Source organism: Cyprinodon variegatus, unplaced genomic scaffold, assembly GCF_000732505.1.
Source record: "Cyprinodon variegatus isolate N-32 unplaced genomic scaffold, C_variegatus-1.0 Scaffold270, whole genome shotgun sequence".
NCBI lineage: Eukaryota > Metazoa > Chordata > Actinopteri > Cyprinodontiformes > Cyprinodontidae > Cyprinodon > Cyprinodon variegatus.
This window is the reverse complement of record NW_015150723.1, coordinates 950,942-974,125: the sequence shown is the minus strand read 5'-3', so window position 1 is coordinate 974,125 and position 23,184 is coordinate 950,942. Positions and strand designations below refer to the sequence as shown.

At 37.5% G+C, this 23,184-nt stretch overlaps 1 protein-coding gene across 2 annotated transcripts in view; it reads left to right on the top strand.

Annotated features, from left to right (window-relative positions):
* Positions 1 to 23,184, top strand: part of LOC107089896 (inactive phospholipase D5-like) — an 86,232-nt gene that overhangs the window by 1,909 nt on the left and 61,139 nt on the right. Inside the window, exon 1 of one of the 2 annotated variants that reach the window (XM_015382928.1) lies at positions 17,844 to 18,197. The exons of the other annotated variant lie outside the window; for it this stretch is intronic. Coding sequence (XP_015238414.1) covers positions 18,192 to 18,197 — 6 coding nt within the window. The 5' untranslated portion in view covers positions 17,844 to 18,191. Of the gene's footprint in view, positions 1 to 17,843; positions 18,198 to 23,184 lie in introns of those variants that run through there. 2 annotated transcript variants of the gene reach the window in all.

Sequence of the window (23,184 nt, the reverse complement as noted above, 5' to 3'; positions counted from 1 at the left end):
TGAGTTCACTGTACTCAAATGGCCCCCACAGTCACCAGATCTCAATCCAATAGAGCATCTTTGGGATGTGGTGGAATGGGAGATTCGCATCATGGATGTGCAGCCAACAAATCTGCGGCAACTGTGTGATGCCATCATGTCAATATGGACCAAATTCCCTGGGGAATGCTTCCAGCACCTTGTTGAATCTATGCCACAAAGAATTGAGGCAGTTCTGAAGGCAAAAGGGGGTCCAACCCGTTACTAGAATGGGGTACCTAATAAAGTGGCCGGTGAGTGTATAAAACAGTTGTATCACAACTGAAGATTTCTGGGTGGGGGGTATAATCTTCTGGAGAATACAGTTGCACCTGAACTTAACCTATCAACTCTATTTAAATGTATTTATATTGTATATATATTTAGAGTGTTTTGTAGGAGCAGCATCTTAATATGAGGATGTTTTTTTCTTCAGCTGGCAAATGGAAGTTGATCGGTTTTGCTGAAAAGATGGGTGAAATTAGGTAAGGGAAATCTTGAATTAAAAACCTGGAGAAAAGTCTAAAGTAGGAGAAAACTACAGTACAGTTTTTCAAAATGGCATACTCAGATGAATTGATGAATCGCGTGATTGAGTACCGTGCTTTGAAAGTGATTCTGGCAAACCATCCATATACCAAACGGCCCTACGTCACCTGTCAAGTCCGTAACCTTTATGGAATGGATTTCCAGTTGCAGCCAAGGGTAGGTGGGAATCTGTTTCAGGGACCAGAAGATAGAAGACCTACAGAATGCAACGGCAATGACAATCAGCTCCTCCAACCCGGAGGGCATGGTTCTTGACCGGAAAAAGGTGGTTTGTCCCCTTCAGGTCAGAGGAGAGGAGAAGTTCAGATATCTAGGAGGCATGTTCATGAGTGAGGGGGGAATGGAGCAGAAGATCAATAGATAGAGTGGTGCAGCTGCTGATAAAGCCTAACAGCTGTTGGAGGGAAGGATCTGTGATAACGCTGTAGTGTGCCTAGGGTGTCATTGAATGAGGACTTGTTTTCAGGAACTGCTTCACTAATAGGATGGTAGACATTGTCCAACAGAGATGGTTTCTTTGTTAGATTTCCTCCTTGCTACCACCTGCAGAGAGGTGAAATGGGGGTAAAGCACAAGCACAATTTTATTAAGATTTATCCACAAAAATCTTTACAGACTTTGTGTAAATGTTCATTATATTGAAATTATATATAGATTTTTTTTTTCAGTTTCATACATACTTATTTATGGAGGTTTTTTTCTTTTACATACTTTTTACATTACATTTTACATTACATTACATTACACCTGAAAATGGGAATATTATGATGCATATTAGTCATGTGTTTTCTTTCCCCAAATTAAAACAATTATCAAACCTAAACATTTTTCACTATGTTACAAATTTCCTCATGCAAATGTCCTGAAATCTTGTTCTTTATTGTTAGGCTTTTGTTCATTAGTTGAAAAAAGGTAGAGGCTCTGCTGGAGGCTCTTTGCCTGCAGGTAAATATTATCAGCATTCAATGCAAGGCTTTTAAGTGAAGAGTTTCGGCATCAGGGAACAGCGTAGAAAAGCTGTGTGCTGAATATTTGATGCTGAAGGCAAACAGCATCAGGTCCTGAGAGCTGTTTCCAGCTCTGTCTGCATAATCAACTGGGATGAGGCATCCTGTCTCCGTTCTGCAGACTTGCATGCACACACAAGTTAAAAAATCTAGTTTTAGTCTTAAGTTTTTGCTTACAAATGTTAGATCAACGACCCTTGCAGCAGCTTTGAAAACATAATATTATCTTTTTTCACATTATATGCACCATGAAAATATACAGCATGCACATTGTTTAACACAGTTTAGAGTGGACAAACCCCAACTTGCTGCCACTGAAATAATTGCTCATATTTTTGGAAGGATTACTATATATATAATACCAGTTCTTAAAATCACTCAATACTTTCTCCCGTTTTGTGAGATAGCAGATGTAAAAAAAAAAAAAACTGCTATTCGTCAATAAAGTAAATGGTCTTTGGTTGAAATTTCTGAGTTGGTTTTCAAGTGTGAACCAAGTAGACTCCTTATTTATTCATTGACTGAAGGGAGCTTTTTGTTTCTTTGCCCCTGAGCTGTAGAACAGCCTCCATTAAAACTTGAAATGTGCTGAAATGTTTGGTACCTTTAAGTCATGACCAAAAATATTTTTAAAAACATATTTTGGTGTTATGGTTTTATGTATTTGCCACCTATATTTGAACAAGTCTCCGCAACAACCTTTAAAATATGTTTACATACCAAGCAGTTTATTCAGACGCAAAGAAGATAAAAAATCTTCTTCAAGCTACCCTACCATCCCAGATGTAAAATGTCTGACTCTTACTGAACTGTCTTTATAACCACCTGCTGTTCTCGTGATATTAAGACTGAGAGTTTTGAGTCTGGTTTTGAGATGCTGGTCCTATAATAAAAAATATTCTAAAGCTGCTTGGAAAGGCTTGGCTACAAACTATGATGGTTGCTGGATGTTAGCAACATCTGACAGATTAGATTTGACAGAATAACCAAGAAAAACAAGATGATTAAATCAATTGTCTTCTGATGAGACACTGAACATGCTGTACTGTACTTTCAATTGAAGAGTAGGAGTTAATCTACTGAGAGAAATTGTAAACGAGTAGAAGAGGAAGAGAGAAAACTGATGAGGATTTGGATGAAGAGGTACCTTAGTATAGACAAAGAACTCAGAGGGTTTATTTTAACATAATCCAATCCAGAGATTTAGCAAACAGGGTATAATAAAACTGGAATAATCTCTCTTTAAGTTTTTATGTATATTTTAAAATCCCATTTCATTACTTTTACAATTTAGGTTTTCATTAACATAACAATTAAATGCCTGTTTCCAAAATTAATGAAGATATGTGCTTCAATTTATGTTTTCGAAGGAATTGTTAGAATTTTGATTGAGATGCTGTATAGGGCATCTACTGTTATTTACTGTTATTTAAGCCACTTAGTCTTAAATTGAGATTGTTTGCCTTTGAAAGTAAATGCAGTTTTGAAAAACAAATGGTGCTTGTATAGAATGGATCTCCTATTAAATTAAAACTACGAGGGAGCCATACATAAAGGTTTAACTAATTTTCATTCTCTTTACCTTGGTTTTTTCTTTCTTTTTTTGTAGGTTACTATTTATTCATATTTACAGTGAAACTTTTATTTTGAGAAATCATCATACATTTTAGGTGGTATTGCCAAATTGACCACACCGAATGTGTCCAAATTGCAGCATGAAATGAGCTAGAAGACACAACACAGAGCGCTGATCTTTAAACATCATGAGTTGTAATGAGCCCAAACAGGACATCTGGTTTACAACATCAAAGCCCCGTGTCCAGCCTGCTTTGAAAGAAGCTGCTTTGCCTCACCTTTAAGCAAGTCTGCAAGTTGTAATCAGTTGCTCTTGTAATCCTGGTATTAGACCATATTCTGTGCTACATCAGATAATGTGACTCAAAAGCATGCAGTGGCAGATTCTCCTCACTATGCTGTCTGCTAGCCTTAACATGACAGGAGTCATGCCTAAACCTCAGTTCACAAAACTAATACCTAAACCTAAAGAAGTCTGTTGTGAAATACATATAGCACCCCCTTTGATCACAGAGCACTATTGTCCAACACTGGAATAGGAGAGCCATTAACAGGACTCTCTCACCAGTAAGTTGTCATGTAGCTGAAGTGAGGTTTGCTTTCTTTTCCTGTGACTGTTTAAAAAAATTGTGGATGATCGACCATATTTTATTTCTTGCTTCGAAAATTTTCATGCAGTGTCTTTTATCTTTAATATAAGCCTCTACATCAGTTTCTTGAACCTCAGTCAGCCTCGGCAGATGGCCGCTCACACTGAGCCTGGTTCTGCTGGAGGTTTCTTCCTGTTAAAAAGGAGTTTTTCCTCTCCACTGTTACTACAAGCATGCTTAGTGTGAGGAATCTCCTTCGAGTCAAGCGACTGGTTAGATAAAAAACTTTGAACCGATTTGACTTTATGATCTGGTGTGTAAAGTGCCTTGAGAAGACGTGTGTTGTGAATTGGTACTATATAAATAAACGGAATTGAATTAATTTTTTTTCATAGATCAGATTTTATTTTAGTGTCCTCAACAAAAACTTATACTAATAATACTTTAAAAAGTATATGTAAGACGTGTTAAAATGAAGGCTCCTGTACATTGTTATACTGCTGAACTTCAAAACATTTTGTTAAAATCTGACACTGTTAAACTGCTCAAAGAACAGAGCTATTCAAGCAGAGCATTGTTATGAACTGAAGTAAGAAAATAAACCTAATGATCTTTTGCTAAGAAATATGAAGTCATTTTTGATATCTTCCCTAGAGGCCCTCCTCCTTTTTGTGGTGTACCGTGGACTTATTTTTAAGTAGGGCTAAAACTGGATGAAACGCTACGTTTTACACACAGTGCTACATGCATTGAGCTAAATTTTTAGTTTTTAGATGTATTTTAGCAATGCAAAATGGAAGCACTTTCGCTCATCATGTTGTTCAGCTTTAATCTTCATTTTACACTCCACTTTCACAAGCATGTTGACATTTCTTTCGGTTGCACATCTCATAGTACTGAAATGACTTTTCCTGGAACTATGCACATTTAATGGTACATTAGGGAACATTGTAATTGTTGAGTGGATCAGTTAACACTGTTCTGGACTTTTATATCTAAGTTCTCCTTTTTCACATTCATGAATTCAGTTTTCCACAGCACCCATTTAAATACATTACAGCCTCCAATTTCTTCTGCTGTAGCGACTGGATGAGTAATGATGGCATAAAGGAGGATGATCACTTGCTGACATGCGGGCTAGAAGGCTAACTTTGCATCAGTTAGATAGACAGTGAAATCTCCCTGAAGAGTTTTAGGCACTGACAGTTCAGAGTAGAGAGGCTGATTGCATCTTCACTTGAATGGCAGCAGAGGTGATGGATGGTCTAAGTCGGCTGTAATGATGGTTAAACTTTATTGGGCAGTGAGGAGATTCCCCCTGAGTCTAACTAATGTGAGGTTTGATTCATTCAATTTATATAGTTCTGACTCTATTTGTTTATTGGGGGAAGTTTATGAGGAAATGCACCATTTATCTGAAAGATTTATTTGTCTTTCAGATTACAGCTCTTATTAATCATTGTATGCACTTCTGGTTTAAAAAGAAAATTGGGATGGAGAATTTTACAGCCCACCTGGGATTCTAGTCCATGCAGGCTAAAATGTTCTTGGTCTCTATGATCAAGTCATTCAAGAACAAAGTATTTTTTTATTTTTTTATTTGGAAAGGCAGGTTACAATTACTTTGTACATTCAACCTTCCACCACAGTGGAAATATGGAAAAAAAACAACATAAGCCGATCCAGAGTTTTTGTATAATAACCAAACATCTATAACTGAAAAGCGTGCGAGTGGGAACATGAGGTCTGATTCAAGTTTTCTTTATATTTGGGGAAAAGCACAATCCAGGACATAAGCCTGCCAATAGGGTACAATACACAGCACAACTGTATTTGCATGTGATCAGACAAGTTTAGATCACAGGGATTACTGATTTTACATAGTTTGTCCACTTAGACCAGATCCTGAAAAATGATTCCCTACGTCCTTGGACAGAAAAAGTTAGCTTCTCCAGCATGTAAATGTCCTGCACTATGCTAAACCAGTCCTCAACTGTAGGTGGTTCAGGTTTTAACCATTTTCTGGTGATTGTCTTTTTACTTGCGGCCAGCCGCATTAACAGCAGTTTTTTTATCTTAAAGAGTCCAGTTGTCAAATGGAATGTTTCCTAAGTACAGAATTTCACATTTACACGGGAGATTTTTAGTAAAGATGTTGTTTACTTGGGAACATGTTTGCTCCCAAAAATCTTTAATCATCGGACATCCCCAAAAGATGTGGTGGTGATTTGCTCCTTTTGTTCCACAGAGTCTCCAACAGGCGTCTCCGCTGCCACAATGTTTTTTCTGAGCTGGAGTTACAAAATGTCGAACAGAGTTTTTCCAACAGAACCGTCTCCATGTGTTGGAGCTCGAAGTCATCCAGTGCAGTTTATTAATCTGTTCCCAGACTTCAGTAGAGATAGATAAGTTTCCTTCTTTTTCCCACTTGTTCCTTATGTAGATCGTATCACCTTGTGTAGAAGATAGATAGCATTTTAAAGTATGGAAACATGTTTCTTGCATGAACCTGACCTCAACAAGGACAAAAACATATCAACCAATTTTGGTTTGGCTATTTCCCAATCGTCACGTATGTTTTGATTGAAATAGGCCCTCACTTGTAAATATCTGAAGAAGTCATCCCTCTCTAGCCCATTAGATCTCTGAAGCTCCTCAGAACTCTGAAACACCCCCTTCTTGGTAAATGTATAGTAGGTGGTTATTCCTTTTTGGATCCATCCTCTTAATCTCCCATCCATCTTATTCGGTTTAAAAGCAGAGTCAAAGGCACACCATCTGAGTATTTTTATCTGGTTGCCCAATTTACAGATTTTAATCACCTTTCTCCAGGAATCCAGCATTGTGTGTAACATTGAACCATGTGGTATATTCAGCCCATCTTGTAATTCCGTATTCATTAATACTGATATTAGGGGTATTCCCTCCACTGTTCTACCTTCCATATCTTTCCACCTTGCATCGTATGATGGACACTGGTCTTAACTGAGCTGCAAGGTAATAAACTTGCAAATTGGGAAGACCCAGTCCACTTTCTCTTTCTTTAATTGCAGCGTCCTATATCTCACCCTTGCCTTTTTTTTTCCTGTCAAATATACTGAGATATCATTCTTTCCCATTCTATAAAACGTCTTTCTGATATCTGGATAGGTAAACATTGGAATAGATAAAGGAAGCGTGGGAGAATGTTCATTCTGACCGACTCCACTCTGGAGTATACACTTGAGAAAAGGGTCAGGTTCCATCTCTGTATGTCTGATTTCAGGTTTGAGATTAGAGGCCCATAGTTCACATCAAAAATCCTAGAAAAGTCCTTGGGCAATGTAAATATTTTATGGAATCTGCCTCCCAATTCCAACTGTACAGGTTCCTAATATTGATGTGGGTTATAGTTTATTGTTAGAGCCTGAGTCTTGGTGACGTTTATCTTGTAACCCGAGAGCAAGCCATATTCCTCGACTGCTCCCATAAGTACAGGTAGAGTTTGAGATGGATTTGTTATGGTTAGCAATAAATCATCTGCAAACAATGAAAGCTTCTGTTCCCCAGATGCCATGCAAACCCCAGCTATGTCTGTTCTCTGTCTTATCCATTGACTTAACGGCTCTATGAAGAGGGCAAAAAGAAGCGGCGAAATACAGCATCCCTGCCTCGTACCCCTTTCCAAAACAAAGGGGTCAGATAGGTCTCCATTGATTTTTATCCTAGCCGTTGGTTTATTGTATAGAGATGAAATTACATCAATTATGTTCTGGTGGAACCCAAACCTGGACATAACTTTGTAGAGAAAGGAGCATCTAACTGAGTCAAAAGCCTTCTCTGCATCCAGACTCAGTACAAGGGTCTCTATTTTTTGTTGAACTACATGATTTAAGATGTGCAACATTTTTCTGATGTTGTCCTGTGTCTGTCTCTGTTTGATAAAACCTGTTTGGTCCTTCTGAGTTATCTCAGGCAAGATGTTTTCTAATCTCTGAGCAATTATCGCAGTAAATAATTTATAATCAATATTAAGCAGGCTTATTGGGCAGTAGTTTCTGCAGTCCAACTTATCCTTTCCCTCCTTGGGGATTAACGAAATAACTGCATCTCTCCAAGGAGGAATTATTTTCTTTTCCAGAACGTTGTTGAAAACTCTTAATAAAACAGGGACTGGTAGATCTTGCATTTCTCTGTACCACTCGGAGGTAAACCCATCCGTTCCTGGAGATTTCCCTCCTTTCAACTTTCTAATCACCGATCTTAGTTCTGCTTCAGTTATCTCTGATATTAATTGTTTGTTTTGCTCGGCTGTTCATTATTCCATTTGGGTTGGGAGTATAGGATTTGGAAGTACTCTCCAAAGCATTTATGAATCTTTGCCAAGCTTGTTTCAACCCTATATGTATGGATATTCTGTATTTTTTGAATAGTTCTATCAGCTTGTTGTTTTCATAGTTTAAATGCTAGGAGCTTTAGGGATTTTCCCCCTGCCTCATTGTATTTCTGTTTAGTAAAGAGAAGTTTCTTTTGTATTTCTTGCAGGTAAGAACAAAATATTTTTTACTAGGCAAGGATGCTCGCTATCTCCCTCACAATTTGCTACCTTTATTGAAGAAATGATATTAAAGGTATTAAATGCAGGAACATAACATAAAATCTGTCTCTATGTAGATGATGCATTAATCTTTATCCAGCACTCAAAACCTAGCTCTCTTGAGTAATTAAATTGTTAGAATCTTTCTCAATAAGAATCTTAATTTACTTAAAATCCACAGTTCTGCCTATTAAAATGTAAATTCCAAAATTCCTAATGTAAAACTGTGATTAGGGAATCTAAAATATTTAGGCATCAACATCTCTCTGAAACTAGTTTATTTTATAAAAACAGACCACATCCCACTACTAAAAAAAGTGAAAACAATCTTGCTAGATGCAAATCTCTACCGATATCACTCATTGGTACAGTAGGGCTGCTTCAATAAAAATGATGGTTCTGGCAAAAATGAACTAACCTGTTTTCAATTATTCCAAGCAAACAAACCCCAAAATGGTTTGAATCTATACATTCTTCCATTACCAAACTGTCTGGAAATACAAACCCCCACATTTTAGCTTAAAAACTCTACAGACAACAAATGAGGATTAGATTTACCCAACTTTTATCATTACTTCTGAGCAAATAGGCTACAATACATCTGTAAATGCCTAAAAACAGTCTACAAGATAAGTCCTGGTTAGATGTAGAACACTCTATCAACTAACATTAGTGTTGCAGGTCTTCCATTCCTTAACGTAAAGATTAAAAGGCATATAATTATTTTTTAAAGATCTCAACATTAACTCATCTTTGATGCTTTGTGGGAGTTTCTTAAAATGCGCATCTTTAACAACCATGATATCATAAAAAAAAAAAAAAAAAAAAAAAAAAAAAAAAAAAAAAAAAAAAAACTACCGGTATTGTAAGGTTTCCTGATTGTATTAGGAAGATAATTAAATTGTAATTTATTTGAAGTAAAAAAAAATATATGTGAGCATGCGAATTAAAAAAACAACAGATTTATTTATAATAAAAGACTGATATAAGATTAATCAAGTAAGTTTACAAATGACACAAAATCTAAAGCTTTTACTAAACATTAATCCTTCATATCACTATTCAAAATATATAGGAGTTTATCCAAAATGTATCCTTTCCATTGGAAAATGGGATGGGAAAATGAAATTTTCAGTTAGCCTTGATCAAGATTTTTGGTATAATGGTATATTTGGTATAATCTCTCTGAAAACTTTTAACATGACCAGATATTCAAAACGAATTCAATACAAAATCGCTCACATAGTACATTATAAAAGCCAACTGATGTTTAAGACGGGTTTTGCACAGTCTGATATCTGCTTAGAAAGCAGGCATGTAAGGATCTGTCAGATTGTCTGTTTACTGGCTAATACCTTATGCTACGTTCAGACTGCACAAGTTAGAGGCAGCAGAAGCAGCTACTTTACCTGCATAGTCAATGGTTGATGTGCATCACGGTGCAGCAAAAGGTCCTGCAGCGCATCATGAGCAGCAGGACCAGCTCGTCTGAACACCTTAAGCAGCACCTTATGAGCTTCTGAGCATCTGATGCTTGGGATGCACTGTTCAAGCAGCAGCTGCTGGAGTTGGTAAAATTAAACTTAAACTACAAAGTCAATGGTTGGGCGTGCCCTGTTCCTGTCTTGACTCAGTGGAGAGAGCAGGTTTTTAACGTACAGTAGTATTCCTGATATCCTGCCATGTTCTGCCTCTTAACTACTGAGCTTGCCTGTTCCTATCTAAATGTTCTGCCTGAACTCTCTGTTGGACTCCTGGGCTACGGGCTCCTGAGCCTCTGAGCCTTCCTGTGCTGATCTATTTTCCTGACCTTGCTCTGACTCATACTTGCCCTCCAGGGCTGCAGCATCTGGTTCACTCTGGGCAGTGCCAGCCGAATCTAATCAGCCCTCCAGCTGGATCCTACCGCGTTCTATGGAGGTGGACTGAAGTGTAAAACCAGGTAAATGACTCACATGGATAATCATTCTCCATCAGAGTATCATGGTCACTTACCTGTGTTTTTCTCAAACCAGAGTTTCCAGTGATGGCAAGTGCCCTGCCACAGTTGCTGCAGATCCACACCCTGCTTCAGTAATCCATGTTCTGATAAAACGCTTTAAATTATCCCTCTGTCTGTCTAACCTGAAATCTGGATTCCAAGTTATGAGCTTCATGACACTATTGGGGTCAGCAGGAGAGAGGCTCCCTGGGAGATCCCAGTATCCCAGTTAGACTCGGGTGGCTGGTGTGCCGTATTTGGACTAGGGTTGCAGACTGCGCGTGTTGTGATTGCCTGGTGGCCATATGTGTGAGATGTTCGTATAAATGTGGAGGTCTGGAATGGCTGTGACTGGCTCGTGGCAGGATGAGCACTTTGGCGGGTTGGCTATCTGCTCTTGTGTCTGTGGGGGTGGATGTGCAGTTTGTGGGGCAAACCCTGGAGGGGCTTTTTATCACATACCTGATGGCTACAGGGCCATGCCTGAGCCTCCTGCTGTGGGGTTCCCGCTTGGGGGTGGTGCTTCCTCAGCCCTCAGACCCCTGTGTTCTTATTCTGGTCCACTTGGAGCATCACCAGCCACTGGCAGAACTCATGGGCTTGCTGCTGTGGCCCCGTGGGACCTAAGCTCTATCGCCTATGAGGTTGGGCCCCTTTGGGACAGGGCCAGTTTAGGGTTCGGCCCCTCTGGGTTTCGGGCACCACTTGCTCTCGTATGCCCTTCTCTGGGTGGTGCGGCCATCCTTATGTCTGTCCTGCTTGTGTGATCTCGGGTGCCTTTGAATATCTGGGGCTCGTGTTGCCTCTTTCTTGTTCCAGGGCCCTGTGGGGCAAGTCTGGGGCTGCCCACACCTGCTACTGAGCATATTTTCTGTCTGAGGAAGCTTAGAAAACATTCATACATGAGTATGCTCATACATACGTACATACCACAGTTGTTTGGTTCCAAGTGCTCACGTTTACACACTGATACTAAATACTATTTGCAGCCACAGACATAAAAAACCTGAGTAATATTGTGTTATCGCTATAGATATTTCTTCCCACACATATACTGACTGGATATCTAAGGGATATCTAACCCTCTGCTCTGGAAGGTATTATATTTACCTTGGTTGTCTGTTGTCTTCTTTTCACTGTTGTTATGTTCCCGGTTTTCTTTCCCTTTCGTCACACACAGGTGAAGAAGCAGACTGTAGGTATTCTGTTTTTTTATTTTTGTTTTTTTATTTTCTCTCTTTTTATCCACTCCTTTCATCTTTCTCTTTTAATTCTTATCCCCTCTCCATTCTCACCTTCCTTTCTGTCTCTGTGTGTATTTTTTGTTGGAGCAGCAAAATCTTAGTTGGATGGCTAAGCTTAGACTTAGAGATATTGTTAGGATGTTTATAGATGTTTGAAATGGACTGACTCTTTTAACTTTAAATAAGCATAAATTAAGAGGGAAAAATTGTTTTTCAAACATCCCTTCTTTTCTATTCTATGTATAAAAATCCAGAATGCTAACAAACCCAGTAGAGACTTATCCTTATGTTTAAAAGTGCTTACAATTGACAGACAAATGAGGAACATAAAGACAGTCTTTCAGCCCCTGCCATTTTCTCTACCTATTTCTTACAATCTAAATCTCTGCCGTTCAGCTATGATAGTTCATAAACACCTCTAGCACTGTGTCCACATTCACAGCAGCAAAGGTCCAGTTTTTGCAGTTCCAGACATTTAGTTTCAGACTTTTTCACCCTCTTATCTGTAGTCGGTGAATTTTATCAGACAGTCATTAGCAGGAGAAATGAGTCACCTTTATCTTTGTGCTGTAATGGTTTCTCAGCTGTTCAGCAGCAAGCAGCTTTCTAATAATGATGTTTTGATCTTTCAAAAGTTTCAGCTGACTCACAGTTTCCTCACAGTATTTAGAGTTGCTTTAATTAAAAGCTTTTCTTGTTATGTTAAAGCAGATGCTCTCTATTTGAAAGGAATGAAATGAAGAATGGAAGACTGATCAAATCAAATAGGAAACACGTGGTTAACATTTAACAATATTTTCTACTGACCATTTGATAGAGGTTGATTGCATGTAAGCTTTGCTTCTATTGTTCAAATCAGAAATCTAAGGAGATATAAGTAGAAGGTTTTAACTGGACAGGGAGATTAATTGCTTTCTTTCTCTGTCCTCCAGAGTGTATTCAGTTCCAGCTTAACAGAAGCTTGGGTTGTTTGGATCCTTAACAGCCTGGCTTAATCCACTGTCACTCTACTGTAGCACAGATTAGATAAAGAGTCTCCAAAACCAGTCATTTTTAATTCCTGCAATGGAGTTTCATTCAGGTTAGGTTAGGTTAGTTAGGTTAAGGTCTGGACAGACTGGAACATTCACACAATGATGTCACCTTCGCCTTGTTTTACTCTGGAGATGCAGGCCAAAGGTGTCAGGGTTGGTGAATGTTGTAGTGTACCCAAATGTAGAGTAGAAAAGGCAGATATGATTACTTGCAAAATGTAATAAAGAAATACAAAATCCATAGTCCAGAACTGATAGACAAGAAAACTCAAGGACCAAAAAAAACTAGGATACACTAGGTAGGAATAAACAAATAATGTTGAGGATCCAGCAATCATGAACTGCATGGGAGGTGTATAAATTATATCGGGGACAGAACAAAGAATGGGCTATTTAGCAGATAGGGAGTAGATGTGGATAGATGTAACTAGTAGGGAGCTAGTGGAAAGGAGACTGACACAAGGTGGCAACAGAAAGTAACTCAAATAAAACAATACTGCCTAAATACTACTAGAAAACAACTGGAATGACACTAAATGGAAAATAAGCAAATGACCAAGAAAACACAGAATGAAATAAATCAAAATGCAACAGAAAACTCAAAAATAAGCTTAAACAGAACCACAAAGTCCACAGAGGGTAGAACAATGACAATAGGAGTTTTTCTTTTGCTGTTTCAACAAATACCTAATTCCAAGTGTTTTCTGTGTTCTCTGTCTGCCTCGCCTGTTGTGGGATTATCTTTCAACAGTGGATTTCCTCTGGTCAATCCTCAGAAAGGGTGATTTGTGAAGCAGACAACTAATAGTTCGTTAGAAGGATCCTTTCACCACTATTGGATGATAGATTAAACTTTGTGGGAGATTTTACCATGAATTTCCACCATGTAGCTTTAAGGCACCATGTAGTTTCTTCATTATTGCAGTTTGGTCTTTTCTTTACATATGTGTTGAAACAGGATTTTATATGTGTTCTCATTCTCACCTTTACAAGGGTGCAAAATCTTAATTCTTTCATACAAAAATTAAATCACAGATCTTTGTAGCTGCTGATAATAATAATAATAATAATAATAATAATAATAATAATAATAATAATAATAATAATAATAATAATAATAATAATAATAATAATAATAATAATAATAATAATAATACATTTTATTTAAAAAGGCGCCTTTCTGGACACTCAAGGTCATCGACCAGCAGAGGGAGCACTTGCATAATCTATCAAATTCATTTGCAGGCAGAAGAGGCTCTCCAGTTAACTAGTTGTAATGCACTCATCTGATCCCATTACATGTGTATCATGGCTCCATTAAGAATGTGAGGATTAAAGCAAGGCACTGTCAGAGCCTCTATACATTAGCTCCAATATCCATTAGGGGCTAATTGGCTTTAAAGTTTCCTTTTGATTGCTCACCACTCTGTTTTTGCAAAAACCGGTAATTAGAGCTGATTTTGATTCTTGTTGTGTATGTCTTTGCTCTGGACATCATGCTGAGTCAAATTATTGGTGAAACTTCACAAAAAGCATTACTGGGCTAATGTGTGGGTTTCATTAATTAGGTAATAAGAATGAATCCATTAAGTCATGTTCTGAACTGTAAAAACAAATTATCTTTTTAACTTTTATGTTGTAATAAAGTACTCACTGATCTTTAAACTCTATCTTCAGCATCTTTTTAGCTTGGGTTTTAAAGCTGTGAACCATCTCTGGATTTGTGTCCTCCAAAAAACATGCAAACAGAGTGCAGAAAGACAAACGGCCAGAGCACACACTCCCACACACCTCTCTCACGCTGTTTGGCTGAAGCCAGCACTGACCTTTCCAAGAAGTGTAGCATCTGAGGACCCCATAACCATCTGCCAGAGAGCATGGCAAAAAGAAAGTCCGGAGCTCAACTGCAAAGGCTTGCAGTGAAATGACTCGAACAACACAGCAAGCTGTCCACAGGAGACGGGGTCAAACACAGACATGTCCTGTAAGCAGTGAGAAAGTAACCATTTTCAAGTGAAATATAAAACCAAAAGTCTCAGCCACAGAATGTGTCCTTTTATGTGTATGGTGACAGTGCTTCATGTGCAATTGTCTCTTTGACCATATCCTGTGATGTGGAGCATTCAGAAACTTTAGAGACATTTACAAATGGCTGAAAAAAAAAAAAAACGAATTACTCAGCCTCAGGCTCTGCATAGAGCTCTTCATATAAAAGATAAGCAGAAACAGGTTAGGGTATCCTGCCTTTGAGATTTATGTTTGCCATTTCTAGGCTCATTGACACTTCAAAGACAGATGGTGTCACAGCAAAGAAGGTGAAAGGGAATGGGAAGATAATTCAGCACGTATAGTTGCTTCTATTTTAAGTTATCAGCAGCAAAACATGAGTCAGCTATTTGAAATGTCTTTGTAACTAAAAATTAATCTAGATGTCTGGAGCAGCTTTCTCTGAGTTATAGAAGCAAATCCTGCGCTGAACTTTACAACATTAGGATAATCCAGGTCTGCTAACAGGCAACTATTCTCGAAGATTATGCAACCTTGTTTCAATAATGGCTGATGTTCAACTTTGCTTTGCTTCTTTGTTCCTGATTTTTTATTAAAAGCATCCCCAATTTTGCAATTCCAAATGTTTCACCTCATACAGTGTTGTGCTGGCAGAACAACTTCAGTATAGGCTCTTATGACCAGAGCCCTTTTGTCCATATTGGCTGTATTTGCACTACATGGCTTTTGTGAAATTATACATTGGACTTATTTTGTCTTTGTCTGAACAAGGACTTTCTTGCCCATGTTTTTGTAAAAGGCAGATTTGTAAAGTTTATATCAGGTAAACGCAAACAGGCATAAATTGTAAGACAACCGGACTTTCGCACAGTTTCTTTAAGACGTTTTGAAACACATCCAGGAGTCTTTGTCATTTCTGTCGGCTCGCACAAGAGCAAACTTTAGTTGGAGTACTGATGTATTTCAGCAGCATGGAGGTCCATCCTCTTGCACCCATTCCAGGTCAGATGCTTTTGTTGTGCAATGGTTATGTGATTGGTCTTTTGGATCATAATGGGAGTGCTTATGTAATTTCTTTGGAATGAGTTTCACGACTGAATTGTAAATGCTTGGAAGCTGAAACTTGAATCCTCTCCCTCTGTTTACATGTAGTAGTTGACCTTTCAATTGATTTCCCCTTCAGAGCATTGGACTAAAGCAGCTCCTCCATAATTGTCTGAAACGCTCTTCCTCTTCTCTGATTAAACCTTTCCTGCTAATTTAGGTAAATGGTCAGGGCTTGATAGTTTCTGCCATGTTTATTGAATTACCGGATTATACACTGAATAGAACCTTATACAATGTTCAAAGCTTGAACAATTGTTTCATTATCTGAAGATGAAGACTTCAGTTTGTTTTTTGTTCTCTGGCGTCCCCAACAAAATGAAAAAAGTTAAATGCTATTCAAGAGCAGCTGAGGTTATTTTAAAGACAAATCAACTTGATTTACTAATTAAGCAACAAGGCAATGAAGTAATTAGTTGCAATGGGTTTTATTTAGAGTTAAGGAGGCTCAGAGAATAATAAGTAACTCTGAAAGTCTCTGATCATCATTTTATATCATATTCATATAGTATCTTGGTGACTTCATCGCCAGGGATGGCAGAGTAGAACAGATGGACAGATAGATTTTTTTTACATCTCTGGATGATTGATCTGTGAACCTTATGACCCTGACCTATGGTTATGAGATTTGGCTCATGACTGAAAGAATGAGAGTCTGGATACAAGCAACCAAAGTGAGCTTCCTCTTTAGGCTTAGAAAGACAATATGATGATCTCTGTCATGGGGGGGAGCTTAAAACAGAGCAAGATTCAGGTGAGGTGGTTCAGGAAACCCTCTAGACCAGGACTTCCTCTGGTTCATGCCTTTGGAGGTTAGCATATGAAGACTTTGTTAGACAGACATCCTATTTAGCCAACCTGTCCTACTGAATGAGCTGGAGGATAGACCAAAGTGTTTTTATTCTAACACATAAACTCCCATAAATATATACTTAAGTTTGTAGAGGTAACCTGCCTAATCCTGCATACAATTAGTAAAGAAATTACTTGTCTACTTTTTTTTTTTTTTTTTTATTGCCAAAGCATTAAAGTTACTCTAACTATAAAAGTGTTTTGTGAGAGTCTCTCTGGTTCATAAAACTCACCCAACATTTACTTTAAACCATAAAAAACACACATTCACTGTTTCTTTCTTCAATGTTCCCATTAGACTGCTGAAGGACAAAGATGTGAAGTTCAACCTTCAGTGTAACTTTAAATGGTTTTAGAGTGAAAAAAGGCTTTTCTCCTTACATGTTTGCTTCTATCTTTGCATCTTAGATTCATTTAACCTTCAGTGTTTAAAATCATTGAACTAATTCTAATTATTTATTTTGATTAAGCACGAAGTTTATTTGGCCAGCATTTTTCTATTTATCAAATAATTATGTTGATGTTTATCAAAGGGTATTCTAAAACATTTAAATGTTAAATAAAAAAAAATACCAAATGCTTTTTAAATAGTATAAAAAAGCCCTTAAAGTTAAATGTAACGGTTTCTCTACATTTCTTACTCCAGTCCTCCTAAAGATGCTTGATTCAATAAAGTTTAGTAACCTTCTATTGAGCATTCTGAGTCAGCACAGAGCTGCAGGGTTTGCATTTGTCAAAATCTGAAGTTCCGTTGAGTTTCAGAGAGCCTTTTACATCACGTTCTGCAAAAGGAGTGGCATTTTAGCAACCGTTTCAGTACATCCATAACCAATGGAATTGATGTTACTGTCAAACAGGTAGCCTCTTAGTCTCCTTTTGCTTCTTTGTTTCAGTTATATAATGCAGTTTTGGTGATCAAAAGTTGTGTCTCAGTGCTTTCTGGAAAATGTCAACTATATCTATATTGTGTTTTGTTGTTATGATGAACATGCACTATAAGGTGAGAGAAGACAAGCAGGCTGGATGTACTGCTGGACTGCGATCCCTCTATTCCTTCCCCTTTATGGGTCTGTGGGGGTGAAGAGAGAAATGTGAGCCTGCTATTACAGAGAAAAGAGCGGTGAGATAACAAGAGGAAGGGAAGGAGGAAGGCAGGAAGGATAGAAGGGGAGAGGGAGGGAGGATGGAGAGAGAGAGAGAGTCAGAAGAAGAAGCTGGATGAACATTCGATATGGTGAGATGAGAGGAGGAAAGTAAAACACACTCGAAGGAAGAGAGGAAGGAAACAAGATGACAGGAGAAGATACAGATAGATAGATAGATAGATAGATAGATAGATAGATAGATAGATAGATAGATAGATAGATAGATAGATAGATAGATAGATAGATTCAGAGTTTTCAGAGACTTTGAGGCTTCTCTCTCCCTCTCTTTCTCGCTCAGCTACTCAGACTCTTTACACACACATGCTTTTACAAACAGCATCGCTGTAGTTTTTCCCGTGCAGAGGGAAGGACTCCCCTCCCCAGTGACTCTGGGTGAAAAGGGGGGAGCTAAGGATCAGCAGACGTAGACACAGTCTTTCCTTTACTGTTGTCACACACCCAGAGAGGCACATGTGTTTGGGAGAGGAGAAACAACAGAGGGAAGCATCATGAAGGTGAGCTTTACATCACTACAACTGTTTGACTGTCTTCGGCGTTGCATTGTGTGGCTTGTTGTAGAGAGGATGAGAGAGTGATAAGTCCCCAAGAGTGCAGAGGGAGGTCTTGGAAACAGTTGGAGAGCTGGAAGATAGCTTTGCTGATCTGTCACTGACTACATTATTGTAGCGTGTTGTATAAAAGCATTGTAGTGTTCCTGCTGGTTTTCATCTCACTGATGTTATTGGAACATCCCTTAATAGTGTGCATCAAGCTAAATCAGTGTACATGTGAAAGTAATGAGCTCTGTATTGATTTTTTTGCTGTTTTTATTATCAATCTCGGATAATTCATTGGGACATTTTCATGGGGCAAAATGCCTTAGACTGGTTTTATGGCAGGTTAAAACCTAAAAATAGCTTCTGTAAAGCTGTGAGGTGTAATGACTGGGAATATGTAATGCAAATTAAATCAATTTATTTGCATTTGTGTGTGTGTGCTTCAAGTAAGGGAAATATAGATAGATTTTTGCTTTAGTTGATTCGCTATTTGTGCTTTGATTACACTACTTTCATTATGAAGCATATAATACATGGGAAATATAATGAGAAATATGTTACAATGAAAATTATTATTAATTCTAGGAAGAATTAGTGGTGAAAATGGTACAAGTCTGAAGTATTAAAATGCAGCTCAGGAAAACCGGATGGTTTCATGTATCAGATCCACAGAAGGCAGAATACTGTATCCCTCCCAGAATCTCTCAGCATGCTGCCTCAGTAAAAGATACAGCATATCTTTCAGAAAAAAAATCAATCTTGAGGTGTTGTAGCCTATTTACATCTTTAAAGATGTGTGTCAACTGAAAGCAAAGCATGACAGCAAACAATGTGTTTAAAGACATGGAGTATATTCTTTTCCAGGTTTACAATTTTACAGCATGGATTGTTTTGTTAATTCCTATAGGATCATCTTACAACAATAAACATAATAAATAATGCATGTAAAGAATGCCCAATCAGTATATGTTCTATTCTTGAGCAGGACTGCACAGCTAAATAATTAGCATCTCAAACTCTATTAGAACATACTTGTTTTATTTATTTAACCTATTTCTATGCTGTTAATTTCCTATATATAGTTTAATAGTATATAACTAAAGCATTCAATATAATTGTGTCATAGGAAAGGACAATAAAACTCACACTAACAGAATTATTCTTGTTTTTCCAATCACTGCTTCCAACTGTGTATGCAATTACCTCATTTGTTTGTTGAGACATGAGTGCTTCATGTCTTTAACGGAGGTTACTCATCCAAAGCATTTCATTCATTATTGAAAATCTAATTACTGTTTCATGAAATTTGCTTATACCATCAGAAATAAATATAGCCTGCAATAGGTCTTGTTTTCCCTTGATGGCAGACAAACTGATTTGCATGACTGAATAATGTTGTTTATTAAAGTACATTAAAATGTCTGGGCAATAGCAAGAAGTAGAGGACTGTTAGCAGAAATAAATACTTTGCTTTGAAAAACAAAAAGAAAATACTATTTAAACATTTAGTTTTTTTTTCATATGGCCTTCATACATGTTTTAGCTGATTTAGGAGGGCACAAACAATACAGCATTCGAGTAAAAAACTAAGACTAAACATTAATTTTCAAAATAAAAACTGAAATTATAGAGATAAAATCAACAGTTAAAATAAAATATATGTATTTAAATATATCTTTAGTTTTTATCAGTTTCTTGCATTTGATGGCTTACTAATTTAAATTCCAAGCCATTATTTCGCAAATCATTTTTATTTGAGTCACTTATTTATTTCTTTAAGCATTTTTAATAATGGTGGGATTGGTCCTCCATAATCAACACCCTATTACATGATATAATGTGAACAGGGAATTTAAGTTTTGCAAAATAAGTAATAGTTTTTGACAAATAAAGCAAAATTTGTTAGCGAACTGTTCAACTAATTGTGAAGCATGCATTCAAAAAATTTTCAGTGCTTTGGTTCTTTTCTATGTGATGCATAGTAAGACAGTTCCTTGGTTCAGAAAAGAAAATTCCTACCATAAAGCTCACTTTTATGAAGATCTTATTTAGGAAATAGGGTGAACATAAACACTGCAGCAGGAACTGAGCAACTCAGCTGCAGTTTAAACAGAAATTGCTGAGCAGTTTAACCATTCTTGGCCAAGAACCATTATTCAGATTTTATTCCTCCTTTTGTCTTCTATTGCCAGAAGTTTGTTAGCAGAGTGGAGTCTTGAGAATGGACATCTTTGCAAAATATAAAAAGCTGAGTTTGACTAAAAAGAGAACAACAGAGTATTCAAAGAACATCTTAAGAAAAAATATTATTCAGCATTTCAGGTGCAGGACTGGTCACTTTAAACTCACTTCTTTATGTAAATAATAAATCTTACTTCTTATGAGTGGGTAAAGGTTTTACTACATGACACTTAAAACAAAGTCTTTTAAAAATCTCTCTGTGCCATTCTTCTCAGTAAAATGACACATGCATTGCACACAAAAGAGACTCATATTCTAACCCATTCAAAAGTTTTGTTTCATAATTACATATCTTTTCATCCTTAATGGATTAAAATCAATAGGTGTATTAGTACACACTAGAGACATACAGAAACTGCTTGGTATATGCATGGCTATAGTGTTGTTCAATTTACCGTTCTACATTACATAATCATTCTAATGTAATGCTTTGCCTGAACCAGTCATATAATGAATTCCTCTCAGTATTATACCTGGGTGTCTCTGCTCAAAAGAAGTTGGAGGAAAGGACTGGAGAATAAAAATTCATTATTTAGTAGGTTTCTTAACGACGGTCAGTATTTTGGTCTTTGCTGACACTCTGATGCTTTCCCGAAGTGATTTTACAGCAGTGTGTTGCAGACCTGGGTGCTCAATCTTTGTAAAGAGCATTAATATTTAAGGAAATTGTATTTCACTGTAGTGTCCTTGATGTTGAAATGGTTTACTGTAAGTATTTCACCTTATTATGGGGGACCAGGTTCAAATCCTGGTAACATTGGGAAATGCAGTGTATTCAGTGTATAAAATGCTGCCAAGGCTATGAGCAAGTTGTAATGACTTGCTGTAAACCCCTGAATAACAGAGCAGCCTAAATAAATCATAAATAGCATTTCAGTATTTCACAGTGGAAAATAGATATAACTGAAATAAGATAAATTAACACTGGGGAAAAGATTGACAGAATTTTAATATTGAAAGCCTGGATAAGTAAAGAACCAAACATGTTTACCTGCATGTGTGCCTCATTAAATGCAAATAATTATTTTATTTCTATTTGTGTCAGAGATGGTAAATACTTTCAAACACGCTTTTTTTTTATAGCAACTTTGGTCTAAATATCTTAAAGTAGTTTTATTGACAGCACCATACAGGATCTTACTCATGCATTTAAAAAAAAGGCAGAACTACTTGTATCACCGGCTTTATTCTATGCTTATTCATTAAGTACCACTTTCTTATTAGGGATGTTAAATAACATGCCCTGATACCACATCAAAGATAAATAACAGCTTTCAAAAGGGAACAATGATTTTGTCTCTTGAACCATTTCTGGTTAATTAGATTTGTCCCTGATTTCTACTTTGGAAATTATAGGTGACAGAAGAACTACATAGAAAAGAAAAAAAACTGGTAATGCATCTTACCCGTTTTTTTGTTTAACTATTTCAAGCCAGAATATACTATGTTAGTTAATTTTAAAATCATATTGAAAAATAATAACTTCTCTATATGACTATGCACAATCAGGTAATGAAATGCTAGATGTGCTATTTTATCTAATCTTTGTTTTATTTCACACATTTACTTACATTCTCATACATCTATCAGTAGGTACAATTTGATAGTTCAGCATTTTTCAAAAAAAAAATAAAAAATAGATAACTTACTGGAGCTGCAAAAGGTGAAATGGACATGGAGATTAGGCTGTAATGTACTCAGAAGGTAGGACCAAGAATTTGAGGCGAGACAGACGGTGATTGCTTAAAACGCATTTATTGACAGAATTGAGCTGTGGATCTGCACTGGCTGCAGGGGGATTCGGGTCATCGCCCATCACTGGCAATTCTGGTTACAGAGAAACACATATAAGTGACCATGATAACTTAACAGAGGATGATTATCCATGTGAGTCACTTACCTGGTTTAACGGTTCAGTCCATCTCCTTAGAGCGAGGTAGGATCCAGCCGATGGACTGCCAAAGAGAAGCAGAGGTTGCCGCCCAGAGCTAACCAGATGCTGCAGCTCTAGAGAACAAGCAGGAATCTGAGGCAGGACAGGGAGACAGTTCAGTCAGGAAGACTCAGACATCCAGGAGTCCTTAGCCCGGTCAGGGGTTCCGATCAGAACAGGAACAGGCTGGTACACAGAGAGTTCGGGCAGGTTCAGGGTTCTAAGAGTCCAACAGACAGTTCAGGCAGAAACGCTGGGACGGGAGCTGGCAACCTCAGTAGTTGAGAGGCAGGACAAGGCAGGATATCAGGAAAAGTAGGGTACACTAAAACTCACTACCTCTACTGAGCCAAGACAGGAACAGGACATGCTCAGTGGATAAGAGACAGGACATAATCAGGAACTCTATGATACACTAAAAACCTTTCTCACCACTGGCCTCCGAGAACATGACCTATGGCATGGGCTATGAACTCCACCTAAAAATCACATCAGTAATCTCAAACTTAAATTCAGCAACAATAATCTCCAAGTCGATTATCTGGGCCTGAAAGCTGTGACTGAGTCGTAAATAAAGACGCAGAAGCAGGTGGATTAGATGAATAGTGATTGGAAACCGGGCAGAGTTAGGCAGGTGAATGAAGTGAACAATTAGGCCAGCTCTCAGAGACATGATCATGACATAGGCAGATTATAAGGTAGTATAAAGTAGCCATGCAGTAAAGAACAATGCCAATCAATGGGCTTAAATACTGAGGGAAGTGTGGAGAA